General features: G+C 36.7%; 1 protein-coding gene across 10 annotated transcripts in view; it reads left to right on the top strand.

Moving 5' to 3' along the window:
* The window catches only part of SRRM1 (serine and arginine repetitive matrix 1), a 35,485-nt gene that overhangs the window by 9,572 nt on the left and 11,109 nt on the right, over positions 1 to 14,804 (top strand). For 6 of the 10 annotated variants that reach the window (XM_077899096.1, XM_077899097.1, XM_077899098.1 and 3 more), the window contains 9 exons: positions 545 to 715; positions 1,409 to 1,524; positions 2,769 to 2,972; positions 3,786 to 3,980; positions 4,711 to 4,830; positions 6,689 to 6,963; positions 11,961 to 12,041; positions 12,556 to 12,642; positions 14,553 to 14,697. In XM_077899096.1, the coding sequence (XP_077755222.1) occupies positions 545 to 715; positions 1,409 to 1,524; positions 2,769 to 2,972; positions 3,786 to 3,980; positions 4,711 to 4,830; positions 6,689 to 6,963; positions 11,961 to 12,041; positions 12,556 to 12,642; positions 14,553 to 14,697 (1,394 nt within the window). The remainder of the gene's footprint in view (positions 1 to 544; positions 716 to 1,408; positions 1,525 to 2,768; positions 2,973 to 3,785; positions 3,981 to 4,710; positions 4,831 to 6,688; positions 6,964 to 11,960; positions 12,042 to 12,555; positions 12,643 to 14,552; positions 14,698 to 14,804) is intronic. The other 4 variants (XM_077899094.1, XM_077899092.1, XM_077899091.1 and 1 more) reach the window with 4 other exon arrangements.

The following is a 14,804-nucleotide window of genomic DNA, read 5'->3' as shown; positions in this document are numbered from 1 at the left end:
GTTATAATAGATTTTCTTTATATAGTATTCAGGCTTTCAGCTTAGTCTTCAAAAGTTACAGAGTGCATGCATAACTTGTTAGTTTTCATAACTGGACGGTAGATATTTTATAGAAAGCTATCTTAATAGTGTTAGAGAAGTGAACAGTTTATGTACTTTTTCAATTTCTCATTGGGGGAAAATTCCCAAGCAAGCAAACATTTTCCTTGTTAGTAAATGCAGGAATTTGTGGATGTTCATGATGGTTTTTAAAGTTAATAAATGTAAGGCCCACTAACAGCCACGTAGTCTAAAAATACTTACGAAATCCACAAAGGATTAACAGGCTGCTCTGATGCTTTGGTAGAGTGAGAGAGAATTTGGTAATCTGTGCTAGAGATTATATTGCTGAGAAACTTAGGGAAAACTATTTAAGTAGTAAAGAATATATTTGTATTTAAGCCCCTATGGTAGACTTAAAAAATACTAATTTAATGAGTTTTAGGTTGGTTGGTTGGCTTGTTTTGAAGTAACCTGTTTCTCTTCCTGTCATGTCTTTTTGCAGAATCCAGACTCCAAAATGATGCAAATCAACCTGACTGGGTTTTTGAATGGAAAAAATGCTAGAGAATTTATGGGAGAACTGTGGCCCCTGCTCTTAAGTGCACAAGAAAACATCGCTGGAATCCCTTCTGCTTTTCTAGAACTAAAGAAAGAAGAAATAAAACAAAGACAGGTAATAAGACTTTTCTCTTTTGTGTAATGTTGATTTGAGAGCGTGGTATCCAGATTGCTAAGACCTTTGAATTTTACATGACCTGGCTAGGATCAGCATGTTGTTTTGCTTTGCTGTAATATATTGACCATTCAGTTTTTATTCTCCACTCCTTCCCCCCCAAACCCAACCCCAAACATTGTGAGTTTAAAGTATCATTTTCCAGGGCACCTGCATGGCTCAGTTGGTTGAGCGTCCGGACTCCTGGTTTCAGCTCAGGTCATGATTTCAGGGTTGTGGAATCGGGCCCCTGAGGGCTCTGTGCCCAGCAGGGTGTCTGTTGCTCTCCCTCTCTATCCCCCCCCCATGTGCACACATGGACCCACTCTCTTTCTTCCTAAAATAAATAAAATATTTTCATAAAATGTCATTTTTCTAGAGTCCAGTAATTTGATACATACTTTATTTAAAAATGGTTTGAGTACTTTAAGTTGAAAAGAAAATTGAACTTCAGTAACAATGTAAAAGGTAAGCACAGGTTCTTCATATGGGCAGTGTACGTTAAATCACAATTTTAAGTAGACTTGAGAGTAGTCTTGTTGAAAAGCAGAGGCCGATGATTTACAGCATTGATGTTTATGAGAGGTGCAAAGTCTTCAGTTTGTTGATCTCAAATGTTCAGCTGTGTTTACTTTGAAAACTTGATCTTTGCAGATTGAACAAGAAAAGTTGGCATCTATGAAAAAGCAAGATGAAGACAAGGATAAGAGGGATAAGGAAGAAAAAGAAAGCAGCAGAGAAAAAAGGGAGAGGTCTCGAAGCCCAAGAAGGTATAATGCAGTGCATGCATACCTGATGTTTTGCAAGTATTCTGTGTGTAGAAAATTGCACAGAATAAAAAGGAAGCTAACAGCACTATTCAGAGAACTTCTTCCATCGTTCATTTTCACAATGGACTGAATAAGGCTTGTCTCTAGCCTGAAATACATCAGTTTTGTTTGAGACCGAACATTTGACTAGAATAATTGTCTCTAAAATCTTGGTGAATAATACAACTGTTAATTCCTATATCAAAATCTAGATTTTTATTTTTTACCATATTGCTTTTGTTTAAATATAGCATTGAATTATTTTACTCTTTTTCTTTCCTTTTTATTAGAAGTCTGTGCCCATTAGCTAGTTGTATTATACTTACCTAATTCCCTGTTCTGCTTTTCTTAGATGGTTGTACTGAACCCAAAACAGATCACTTATTTTTCTTCTTCCTTCCAATGAGACTATGGTTAGGTTCCCATTTTTAAACCCACGACTCAGCTTCTACTGTATTTGTGGTGAAAGGTGAGAATTCTCCTAGGCTTTCATTTTTAGAGTTCTAAGTTTTTCATAAATCTGCTGGAATTAGTAAAGGGAGGAGGAGATTTCTTTGTCCATTTTTATTTATATATTTGGTATTAAAACCTTATCAGGGAAGCAGTCTTCTAGAGTTCAGCACATCATGGTGGTTAACTATTGATGAACCAGGTCTGCTGTTTTACTTCAAGTTAGAGAAACTGTAATTGTAAAGGAAAGTGGTCTTTTTCAAAGACTATGCAAGTTTGACTTTTTTTTTTTCCTCTTTTGAAGAGCATATTACTTTAATTGCACTAGTCATTTTTCTAAAATATATATAGACTACCTAACTCTGTGGTGGGATCTTTCTGCATTTAAATTGTTTTGTTGGACTTGAGTTACTATTAGGGAATATCATTTTACCTCTCAAGCATTCCTTTCCTCTGAAAAGTTAGTCTTTGGTCTCCTCGTCCCTAGGAATGATTAAAAATCTAAATCTAGAGTCCTGGGTCAGGGCTTTCCTCTTATAACTGGTATACCGGAAAATATTGTTACCTTTGTTTGCTTGCCTTTCTGGTTTTCTTTTGGCCCTTCCCCTGTTAAGGAAATATGACAAGATATCTTATTTTCACAAGGAATTTCTCAGGTATAACAAACAGTGGTGTAATTAAAAAGATTAATTTGCCCTTTGATCTCTCCCAATCCACATTATTCAAAAACCTGAAAAAAATTACTTTCATCCTAGACGCAAATCCAGATCTCCTTCCCCTAGAAGACGATCTTCCCCTGTCAGGAGAGAGAGAAAGCGCAGTCATTCTCGATCTCCCCGTCACAGAACCAAGAGCCGGAGTCCTTCCCCTGCTCCAGAAAAGAAGGAAAAAACTCCAGAGCTCCCAGAACCATCAGTGAAAGTAAAAGAACCTTCAGTACAAGAGGCCACTTCTACTAGGCAAGTATATAAAAATTCATTTATAAATATCATAGTTTAGGCTGTTAATAACTGGCTGCCAATATAATTGAATTACAAACATAAAATTACTTATTTCCCTTTTATATATATATATATATATTTTTTTTAAGATTTTATTTATTCATGAGAGAGACAGAGAGAGAGAGGCAAAGACATAGGCAGAGGGAGAAGCAGGCTCCATGCAGGGAGCCCGATGTGGGACTCGATCCCAGGACTCCAGGATCACGCCCTGAGCCGAAGACAGGCGCCAAACCGCTGAGCCACCCAGGGATCCCCCCCCTTTTATATTTTTTAAATCATAAAATCAGCTTGTTGAAAAGATTCCAATTCTACAGAAGAGTTTTAAGTAAATGCCCTGAAGGTGACCACTGCTATCAGGTGGTTGTATTGTTTCAGATATTTTATATATTGTAATTTGCCTTTTTTCTCCAATATTGTGGACAGCTTTGTACTTTAAAAATGTTTGTGGTTAGGATCGTTACTTGCTCTTTAAGTTTCAGTGATGTGTATATATCTAGGGTTAAGGAGAAGTCTTCATGGATTTTGAAAACATTTAATTTTGTTTATTTATTTTCTTAAGATTTTATTTATTTGACAGAGAGCCAGGGAGCCTGAGGATCCCAGGACCCTGGGATCATGACCTGATCAGAAGGCAGACACTTAACTGACTGAGCCATCCTGTTTTCAGGCACCCCTGAGAACATTTTAAAAAGAAAAATCCTACTATGTCATTATGTTATGACTTAGGAGTCAGCTGAAAAAGGAAAAAAAATAAGCTTTCTGTTTATACAGTGACATCCTGAAAGTTCCCAAACCCGAACCTGTACCAGAGCCTAAAGAACCTACTCCGGAGAAAAATTCCAAAAAGGAAAAGGAGAAGGAGAAGACCCGACCAAGATCTCGGTCACGTTCCAAATCAAGATCCCGGACACGGTCTCGCTCTCCGTCTCATACTCGACCTAGACGGCGTCATAGATCCCGATCAAGGTGAGCTATGGCTTCAAGATCGACATAGATCTTGGGTTTTGCATGCTGCTCTCTGGATAGAATTTTTTTTTTAAGATTTTATTCATGAGAGACACAGAGAAGCAGAGACATAGAGGGAGAAGCAAGCTCCCTGTGGGACTCAGTCCCAGGACCCTGGGATCACAACCCGAGCCAAAGACAGATGCTCAACCACTGAGCTTTCTACCTAGGCATCCCTCTGGGTAGAATTAGATAAATAATTTCAGAGCAGTAGAAAGCATTTAGTACAAGTGTTATTCTTTGGACCTAAAGAGAGAATCTGAGGACACTTTCTGTGTACCATAAAAATCTCTACGTAAATGGAAAATGGTATGCCTTGAAGTCCATTTTTAAAATCTAGTTGTTGGAAAAAAAAAGAAAAAAAAAATAAAATCTAGTTGTTGGGCAGCCCAGGTTGCTCAGCGGTTTAGCGCCACCTTCAGCCCAGGGTGTGATCTTGGAGACCCGGGATTGAGTCACATATCAGGCTCCATGCAAAGAACCTCTTTCTTCCTCTGCCTGTGTCTGTGCCTCTCTCTCTTTATGTCTCTCATGAATAAATAAATAAAATCTTTTAAAAAAATGTGTGTGTGTATATATATATATATATATATATATATATATATATATATATAGTTGTTGAGAAAGCTGTATCAAGGAATTCGTCCCTTGCTCTTGTTTATTCAGGTCTTAATTCTGTTTGTTCTGGCAGATCATACTCCCCTAGAAGGAGGCCAAGTCCGAGAAGGCGGCCATCTCCTCGCAGAAGAACCCCACCAAGACGAATGCCACCTCCACCCAGGCATAGAAGGAGTAGATCTCCAGTGAGACGGTGAGGGCTTTCTTTATTTCTTGTTCTTTATCTATCCCTTTCCTTTGCTTTTTTTCTTTATCTTTTTCTGATTTTCCTTTTTTTTTTTTTTTTTAATTTGGAAGTGTCAGTACATGAAAGTACACCACATTTGCTTTAGGCAATGTTTGAATTAGTGTCTCCCTAGAATAAAGAGCTCATGAGTGATATTATTAGGTGATGCTTTCTAAAGAGCCTCTTGAGGTTTAATTGTGCAATGAAAAGCAATGCTAGTGCAGTGTTGGGGGGGGGACAAATTTACCATTTTACTGATGTTTTGTATTAAGTTACCCTTTGACCCCAAGATGTCCTAGGAACAAGGGAATTTGCCACACACCCTATTCCTTTGGATTTTAATTATCACTGGCTTCTGAAAAGCAGATGACCACAGAGCCAATAAGCTATTTTTACCAATATTAAAATAATCTATGTAGTCAAATTTTTGTTTAGAATGTTTTTTTCTCGTTAATAGACGTATTTATAAAATTTCAAACAAATAACAAAGTTACCCTTAATCCTATTATATGGATATAGCCATTTTCAGCAGTTTGGTATCTAGGTATTTTTTAAGAGATTAAACATAAAAGTAACCCTGTCAGTACCAGTGTTCTTTTTTAAAAAGTTATTTTAAAATTGGCATGAGGTAAAATGTTTGGGTCTGTCCCTTTTAACAAAAAGATTATTGGCTAAATCTGCCCAAAGTAAAGGCCTGGTGCACTGGTTGCAGAGTTTTGTACCTTCTTGACCTCCTTGGAAAGAGCCATGATGATTGTGCTTCAGATTATACTGAGCACAGAAGTTTTTGTGTTTGAATCTTTTAAGTTTTTTTGCAGGAAAATGAATCTACTTGGTAATCGAGAGGGCAAATAAGTTCCTTGATTTTTTTTGTTTCTGTAAGCCTTTTCAGAGTCCCATATTTTTTCAAAATGAAATATTTGGGGAGGGGATTGTCGTGATACACTCAACCATTTTTATGACTACTGCTGAAAATGATAGATTTGATGTTACTACTGACAAATGAGACAAATGGTGTCAATGGTCAGTCAATTTAGACATCACACTTTTCTAAAATTGGTTATTCGCTTTTAGGAGAAAAATAATGCTGGTGCTTTCTAGTACAAGATTAGTGGAAACAGCTATTTCTTATATTGGAGTTTTGCAAACAGCGTGTTTTAATTGTGCTTACTGAGCCATTTAGCAGTCAAAATATTTTGCAGATTGTGTAAGATTCCCTTTCAGCCAGTTTTTATCTCACACTTAAGGTAGGGTTTCTTTTTTTCAGGTTCTCAGGAATTCTTCCGCCAAAGGTGAATTCTGCAGGTACACATAATTGCAACAGAACTTACACAAATTTTGCCGCAGAATTCGAGAGGCCCCTGCTTCTAAGTTTATGTAGCTAAATGAATTCCTAATCCTGCTGCACATTTTTTTTTTAAATGCAACCTAAAGGTTGTTCGACATTGTGCTATTAAATGGAAAATACTTTTGTCACCCAAATTTTGTATGCAAACTCCAAACAGTGATGATATTCCTAAGGAAAAAAGAGACTGGTTAGTTACTGTATTATAGCACTCAACGTGACATGTTTTATAACTGAAAAGACAACTCAAACAGAAGCATTTATCAGAATAAGTTACTCATATTTAGTCTCAGAACTAGCTGTTTCCTGTCCTAGGTTGTGTGGTTTTGTTTCCCATTTTTTAAAAATTTATTTATGTGCTTAGCTACATAAACTCAAAAGTTGGATAAAAATAGCTGTATTTTTGTGTAAACTGTACATACCTGTAAGGTGGTTCTTGACAAGTATACAGGTAATGAATGTGAATACTTTATTCCACAGAAGACGACGTTCATCAGCATCCTTGTCTGGAAGTAGCTCCTCATCCTCTTCATCTCGTTCCCGGTCACCGCCAAAGAAGCCTCCTAAGAGGACATCCAGTCCCCCTCGAAAAACTCGTAGGTTATCTCCTTCAGCAAGTCCTCCGAGGCGAAGGCATAGGCCATCACCTCCAGCAACTCCACCGCCAAAAACTCGTCATTCCCCAACACCCCAGCAGTCCAATCGTACAAGAAAAAGTCGTGTTTCTGTCTCTCCAGGGAGAACTTCAGGTAAAGGTAAAAATCAGACACATAAAAACAGTATGTTTGTTCTTCATTTGGCTGTGAAGGGCACAGTCAGTTGTTGCTGCCTTTTCTCTCTTCAGAGTGTAAAGTAGCTGGGTAATATTTGTGTATGTGATAATCTTTGTAAATTTCCTTACCACCTTTTCTTTCCTGCTTTAAGTTCTTGGGGATTGTTGAAATAGAGTTTACATGTAAACGTGTTTTGTCTTCAGCATGTGCCTCTGGCATCAAGTAGGTGGAGAAATACATTACCAGCCGTGGGCTGAGTTGCGGTAACTGATTGTCAAAGTTTGTGTTGTCATGATAAGGGATCATTTTATTACTGTGAGACCAGTTAACTTTTTTCCCCTGAAGATTTTTTTGTTTGATACCTCATCTGAGGACTTCATATTCTGTTTTAATTCTTTCTTGGCCCCATTGTGCTCCCTAGGGAGGAACATGGTGTCCTTAAAAGCTGATTTGTTTTTTAATTTAGGCTCTAGGCAGGGTTCTTCTGAGTGTTGTTGTCTGTGCTTTATTCTGCAGATTGATTTCTGAGGAATTTATGATCTATGATCCTGCCAGGCAAGTAGAATGCCATATTAGTCTGAGTGAAGGTTGTGGTATATTGGGATTTGTTCCTTTAACATCAAATACACAAGGAGAAAAGCAGTAGGATCTATTTGCATTGGGCTTCTGGTGCTTAGGGCTGAGATGATAGCCTGAAGGGTGAGTAGTGGGGGAGGAGAAATCCTAAAAGCTACTATAGTAATTGTTTTTTGAGAAGCAGTGTGTTGCTTGATATTTATGGGGCTTGTTCTGATCACATCTGAATTTTCAGGTTAGAAAAAGAAAATGGAGATGGGCAAAATTTTGACTGTCATTGAGGTATAGATGAGCCATAAGAGTGACAGGAGACTGGCAGATAATGCTAATATGTAGAGAGTAGTGTATAGGTTTTCTGAATTTTAAAGGATTAATTTGGTGATTATTATAATTAAATGTTATGTGGTCATTTTTGTTGCATTAGCTCCTTATACCCGGACAGACAGCTGGATGAGAATAGAGACATTCGCGTCTTCTAGGTTCAGACTTCATTTAAGTATGGGAGTGGGCCTAGGGGTCACTTATTTTTATAACTTCATGTTCCATATTACCTTTGTTCAAAATTAGGAATGTTTAAATAATTTCCAGCCACCATGTCCAAATCTGATGCCCATTGTCCTAACCGGTTTTTTTTTTTTTTTTCCTTTTCTATGAAGTGTTTGTATTTCTGAATATTTTTTTTTTCCTTTGTCTGGAGCCAGAAAGCTCACTAGTAAAAAAAATGTTATAAAAGTTCTCACCTATTACTTTGTAAAAACACATCAAGTTGGGATTTTTCTATTTACATGACAGCTAAAGAATGAAAGTATCTGAACAGGAGGACTGAATCTTTGTTAAAATAGGTTGATAAGAATTCACCTTTTTCAGTCTACACAGGCACCAACTTCTTGTGTTCTGATACATTGTTAAGGGGAGTGGGCTACTGCTTTCAAAAAAAGAAAAAGTCACAGTGGATATGCAAATAGAGAAATAAGTCATGGTGGAAGACAAAGAACTATTTATATTCCTATGGATTCTGGGACAGGTCTTCCACATCCAAAAAAAACATAGCCAAAGAGACTGCCTTGTGTCTCCTGAAGCTGAATTTGGCTCTCACTACTTGGAAATAACTTTATAGTAAAATGATCCCAGGCCTCTGTGATGAAATTTCAGAGGTAGAACAGACTTTAGAGATTGTCATCAAGAAACCGGTTCTCAGGTTAAGTGATTTGGTCAAGGTCAACCAGTCAGGACTAAAATTTGGGTTCTCACTTCTCAGTTGAAAAAATGTATACTTTGCCAGCTTTCCTACCCCAAAATGTTTGTTTTGATGGCTGGAGGAGGGAGATGCAGGGTAGGGTGAAATTCTTCAGTTTCTGTACGTGGTGGTGTGATTTCAGGAATTCCTTTTTTACGATACTCCATGGCTAGTAAGATCAGTGATGCCATTAAAGTGTAATAGATTTTACTTGTATATTTTTGTAGTGGTTAACCAGTCAGGACTTTGAATATTGGGCAAATGGAGTAGGAAGGAGGCAGAGAAAGTATTGGGAGGAATTTAGAGGTAAATAAATAGTTCAAGGTATATTGTATATCCTCATCTGAAAAGATCTTCAGGGAGCATTTTGTAATCAGTGTCATTTTGGTTAAATTGGCATTATCTTAGTACATGAAGTAGTGCTTTGAAATCATGGGATATTTAATGAAATAGTTTACAGAGGATCTATACCTATTATTTTTAGGATAAGCTCAATTTAACCCTATAAATTGTACTCTGTAGACAATGATAATTTCACCAATTCTGGTAACTGACTTATCTTTACAAGTGATCTTTTGGACAAGTCTGGGAGATTAATAATTAATAGGACTACTGAAGTAAATTTAAAATTCTGGTTTTTTATTTAACTTAGAAGATTTCTGACTTTACGCTAGAATGATTTTGCCCCTTGAATACTAAAAATAAAACATTACCATAATAAACTATAAAATCTTCTCTAGATAACAAATTCAGATGAAACATTAACTATGTTAATACTATTCAGTCAGTCCTATTAAACCAGAATAGGGGTATATAATAGATATTTGTAATGGTATGAATATTTTGACCGTAGACCTTAGCGAAGCCATTCATGAGAGATTGGATCTAGATAAAATTGTAAAAGTGTATTTCTGTGGAGGAAAATGTATATATGTTCTAGTTTAGTTGTGTTTATTCAGTTGGCATATGTCAACTGTCTTGCAAACATAGCTGTATTTTTAATGTATCTTAGAGGGAAATGCATTCTGACATTCAGAATGGAATTTGGAATGTCTTCCAAACATTTTGGAACCTAGTTCTTTTAGGTCATAATTTGGACATGTGGGGTTTATAGATAACTGGATGCCTCTAATAATTTTTCAAGAATTGAAGATGAACTAACACTTTATTTTATTTTATTTTTTGAAGAGTAACTGACACTTTAGACAATACTGACCAAGAAAATAGCCTCAAATCCTTAAAAGTTAAAAAGCATTTGTATTTTACTTCTTTGAATTTGTTAAAATACAAGTAGTAAATGCACTTTTGCTGCTGTATTTCACTGTAACTGATTAGGTATTAACCATTTTTTACCCAATCCAATGGTTTGTCCAAAACTCCTGTTGGGTAGAATCATTAATAAAATACAGGCCATTTAAAAAGTATTGTAGTTTTAAAAAGATGGGGGCGCCTTGGTGGCTCGGTCAGTTAAACATCTGACTCTTGATTTTGGCTCAGGTCATGATCTCAGGATTGTGAGATCAAACTCTTCATTGCGCTCTATGCTCAGTGGGGAGTCTGCTTGTGATACTCCCTCTGCCCCTTCCCCCTACCCCTCTGTGCTCACAGTCATGCATGCACGCCCCTGTCTTTCTCTCTCAAATCTTTTTAAAAAGGATTGTAAACTCCTCAGTTCAATTACTTCAGCAAAGGTGAGATTTCTGTTTTAGATCACTGGCTCTCTAAGTTACTGCTTAGAATAAGCCTTTGCAGAATTCTGAGTATGAGCATGTTAAAAGAAATGTATCTACATTCTGGGTCAACATCCCATGGTAATTGCTTTTAATCAAACAAAAACAGATAAAAGGATTCTTAGGGGATCATATTGTCTTCAGATTTAGTTTTTAGCAGGATGTTCTCAGGTGATGTTTTAGGATAATCTGTAGTAAGATTGATGGTTTTATCTGCATATACTTTTGATTTTAGTTGAAACAGTGGATGGATATTATACATAGAGCTGCTAAATGGTGGAAATTAAAGCCTATGCTCTAGAAATAGTCTTGGGTTCAGATCCTAGGTCACTTTATCTATGTGACTTTGTTTGAAGTAACTTCTTTTTAAGCCTCAGTTTTCTCCTCCTGTAAACTGGGTGGGGGGGGGGTAACACTAGCACCTGTGCCTTAGCACTGCTTAATAATACAGCAAGCATACAAAAGACTATTGCCATAATAATTTTCCATGCAACCTGGAAGAAGAATTTGGATAATTCATAAAGTGCTTCTAGCTGTCCTACTACCTTAGGTGTATTTTAGAGCTGCTCCTCCCCCTCAGTTTTTAAGCTTTGGAAAGAGTCTTTCAGCCTCAGTAGTTAATTATCTTACTATTATGAGAGTTTACTTTTTAATGGATAGTTTAAATTTGTCATGTTATGAAGGTTGTATTGGTATATAAAATTTTTTTAGTCTCTTGGTGGCTAACCCATTCTCCTCTTGAACAGATCTCTTTCTCTGAAGGATTTCATCAGATCTTATTTCATAACCATTTACCAGTTCTATTACTTTTCTGAACCCACCTATAGTAGGGTGCTTGGAAGCTCCTGTGCTGATGAGGCTTCTGTAGTTAGTTGAGTGTCTATGTTTAAGGTTGGGTAGCACAGAGGTTTTTTATTTTTGTTGTTTTTAAAGACTTTATTTATTTATATGAGAGAGACCCCCACAACCCGGGGAGGATGCAGAGGAAAAGGGAGAAGCAGATTCCCCACTGAGCAGGGAGCTTGATGCAGGGATTGAGCCCAGGACCCTGAGGTCATGACTTGAGCCAAAGACATAAGCTTACCGACTGAGCCATCCAGGTACCTCACACCAAGAGGTTTATGGAGTTGAAAGTTGACACATACCTTTCACACAGAGCTGCTGCTGCAAAACAACTCCCAGTTCCTTTTACCTGGCATTTCTCTTGGGAGAATCTTCAGATTCAAATATGATCGTAGAACCTTTTAAGGTTTTTCATCAAACATTTAATTTATTAAGTTATTGATTCATTACTTAATTATGGAATTACTTAATTATCAGTACTTTAAAGAAAGTCACACTGTTGTACCATTATAAGAAGTGAATGTCTCGTGTGGCTTTTTTTGTTTTTTGCTTTCCCTTGTATGTAAGTTTTTTTTTTTCCTTATTATTTTTAGTGACAAAACATAAAGGTACTGAGAAAAGAGAGTCCCCTTCACCAGCACCTAAGCCTAGAAAAGTAGAGTTATCGGAATCGGGTAAGTTTTTGTGCTTTTTTTTTTTTTTTTTTTTTTGGTTAAGATTTTTTGCACATTTCCTCACCCCCTCTGGTTAAAGATTAATTATAGGATATGACTTAGTGGTTAAGAGGTATGACTCTGAAGTGAAGGTTTGAATCCCCAGCTTCCTTACTTAACTGCTTTTTTAATTATTTAATTTATCTGAGCCTCACTTTTCATCTGAATTGCAGATAACAAGTACTGTCCTGTAGATTTTTTATGATTAATTGGAATAATGCTTATAAAGTCCCTAGTGCTTAGCCTGACCTATAGTAAATAAATTTTGATTACATTTGGTGAACATAGTTAAAATCAACATTTAAAAAATTGGCATTTTTAAGCTCTTTTTTTTTTGTAAGAAAAAAATATGTCTATAGTTGTATTGCTTGATCCAGTGAGAGAAAGGCTTAAGAGACCATTTTCCAATTCAAGTGTGTTACATTTTCTGTATGCACAACTAAAGAAAGGCTTTCTAAATGCATCCATCTTTCAGAAGAAGATAAAGGTGGCAAAATGGCTGCAGCAGATTCTGTGCAGCAGAGACGTCAGTACAGACGACAGAACCAGCAGTCTTCATCTGGTATGGACATGGGTTCAACTGTTTCCTACCTATATTTCCTAATGAAAAATAACTTCAGATACAAATCTCCATCCATGTAGTGAGTGTACTTAGGAAAAATATATGCCTACATAGAAATCTGTTCAAAGGGAGGAAGTTCCTACTTTTGGTTTTTGTTTTTAAGTCCTTTCTTAACTTTCTTTTAAATTGTTATAAACGTAGTAGATCTTTACAGTACGACAGTAAAACAGAACAGGGGTATTAAATTTGAAAAATTCTAATTCTTTTCCCAATCCCTAGTCTTATTCCCAAAAGCTTTTCTTCAGAAATTTTCTGTGCTGTGTATAGGGATCTATGGTTTTAAAAAGGCCACCAAACCCTCCCCCCCCCCCAAAAAAAAACCTCCAAAACTGCATAAGCTCAAAATTTAGATGGTTTTTGTCTCCTTTTTTAGCTTTATATATATATATAGATAGATAGATAGCTTTCCTGTTCTTAGATCTAATTTTTTAAATAGCCAAAACTTATTGGCTCTACTGTAATAATTAATATTGCTATATTGTCTAATATTATAATTATATAATTTATTGAGCCAGTCACCTACTTGGGCATGTAATGTAGGTTGTTTTTGTGTACTTTGTAATTATATTTGTATATTTGTGAAATAGTAAAGTAAATAATATTTATTATTTAAATAATAATTAATTAGCTCTGTGGGTATTTGTGACTGAGTCTAGGTATGCTAGCTTTACTGTTCATTTATAAAATAGATACCAAAGCACTCGGCGGCATTAAGTGCATGAAAAGCCGTAGAGCTTTTGCAGCTCTTTAAAAATGAAGTTAATCATAGAAAGGCTTAAAAAAGCATATAGGTTTTGAGTGGTTTTGGTACTTGGGACTTTGTTTTGTTTTTGTTTTGTTTTGTTTTGTTTTTTAAATTTTTTATTTATTTATGATAGTCACAGAGAGAGAGAGAGAGAGGCAGAGACACAGGCAGAGGGAGAAGCAGGCTCCATGCACCGGGAGCCCGACGTGGGATTCGATCCTGGGTCTCCAGGATCGCGCCCTGGGCCAAAGACAGGCGCTAAACCGCTGCGCCACCCAGGGATCCCTTGTTTTCTTTTTTTAAGGAGAGAGAAAGGAGCACATGAGGGGAGGGGCAGAGGCAGAGGGGGAGAGAATCTTAAGCAGGCTCCATGCCCAACACAGAGCCTGACATGGGACTCAATCTCAAGACTCTGAGATAATGACTTGAGCTGAAATCAAGAGTCAGATGCTTAACCAGCTGAGCCACACAGATGCCCCAGGACTTTATTTTTAAGTATAAGTTTTGATATTTGGGAACAATTATTTTGGGTTAAGGAAATCATATACAAACAGTTGAAGGTTTGGGGGGTTTTCATGTTTTTGTTTTTGCTCTTTTGGTTTTTTGTTTTGTTTTTTGCTTTGTTTTGTTTTCGCAGTCCCAGACATTTGCCACCAGGCCTGTAGGAAAAGCTTGTCACATAAATTTTTTTGTTTGTGTGATAAATGCTAGGAATGTGGAAAGAAGTTATTCAGACCTTAATAGGACTTTCAGCAGTTTTAAAAGTGCTTAGAGTAACAAGCATCAAGTAATTGCTTGAGATGATTTTTAAGCTTAGTTATTTGGAAAATCGCTAGCTTCTTAAAGGACATTTCTGTTTTGTTGGAATGTGCCATGGAGTGACTTATATAAATTATATAATAATGATGTATATTTATGGTTGACTTTTAAGTCATTGCCCATATATTGATAATAACATTTGTTTAGAACTGCTCGCTTGTATACTTGCTTGCTTTCATAAGTGGACTTGCTAATTTAAACACTCCCATCTGCTTAGATTGAGAAAATGTGGGTAGACTCTTAAGCACAGACATAATTTAATTTTTTGTTTGTTGTGTAATTATAGATTCTGGCTCCTCTTCTTCCTCAGAAGATGAGCGACCCAAGAGGTCCCATGTGAAGAACGGTGAGGTAGGCAGGCGGCGGAGACATTCCCCTTCCCGGAGTGCCTCTCCATCACCTCGAAAGCGCCAGAAAGAGACTTCACCTCGGTAATGTCTTTTCAGTAGTCTACACTGGTGTTCTGTAGTCTTGATGAAACTTCTAATTTAAGGGGTGGGCTACAGATTTATTTTGGAAATTGGTTAACTCCTTCATG

This window comes from Canis aureus, chromosome 5 (assembly GCF_053574225.1).
Source record: "Canis aureus isolate CA01 chromosome 5, VMU_Caureus_v.1.0, whole genome shotgun sequence".
NCBI classification, from domain to species: domain Eukaryota; kingdom Metazoa; phylum Chordata; class Mammalia; order Carnivora; family Canidae; genus Canis; species Canis aureus.
Note: the sequence above shows the minus strand (reverse complement) of the source record. Positions and strands in the feature narration are given on the sequence as shown.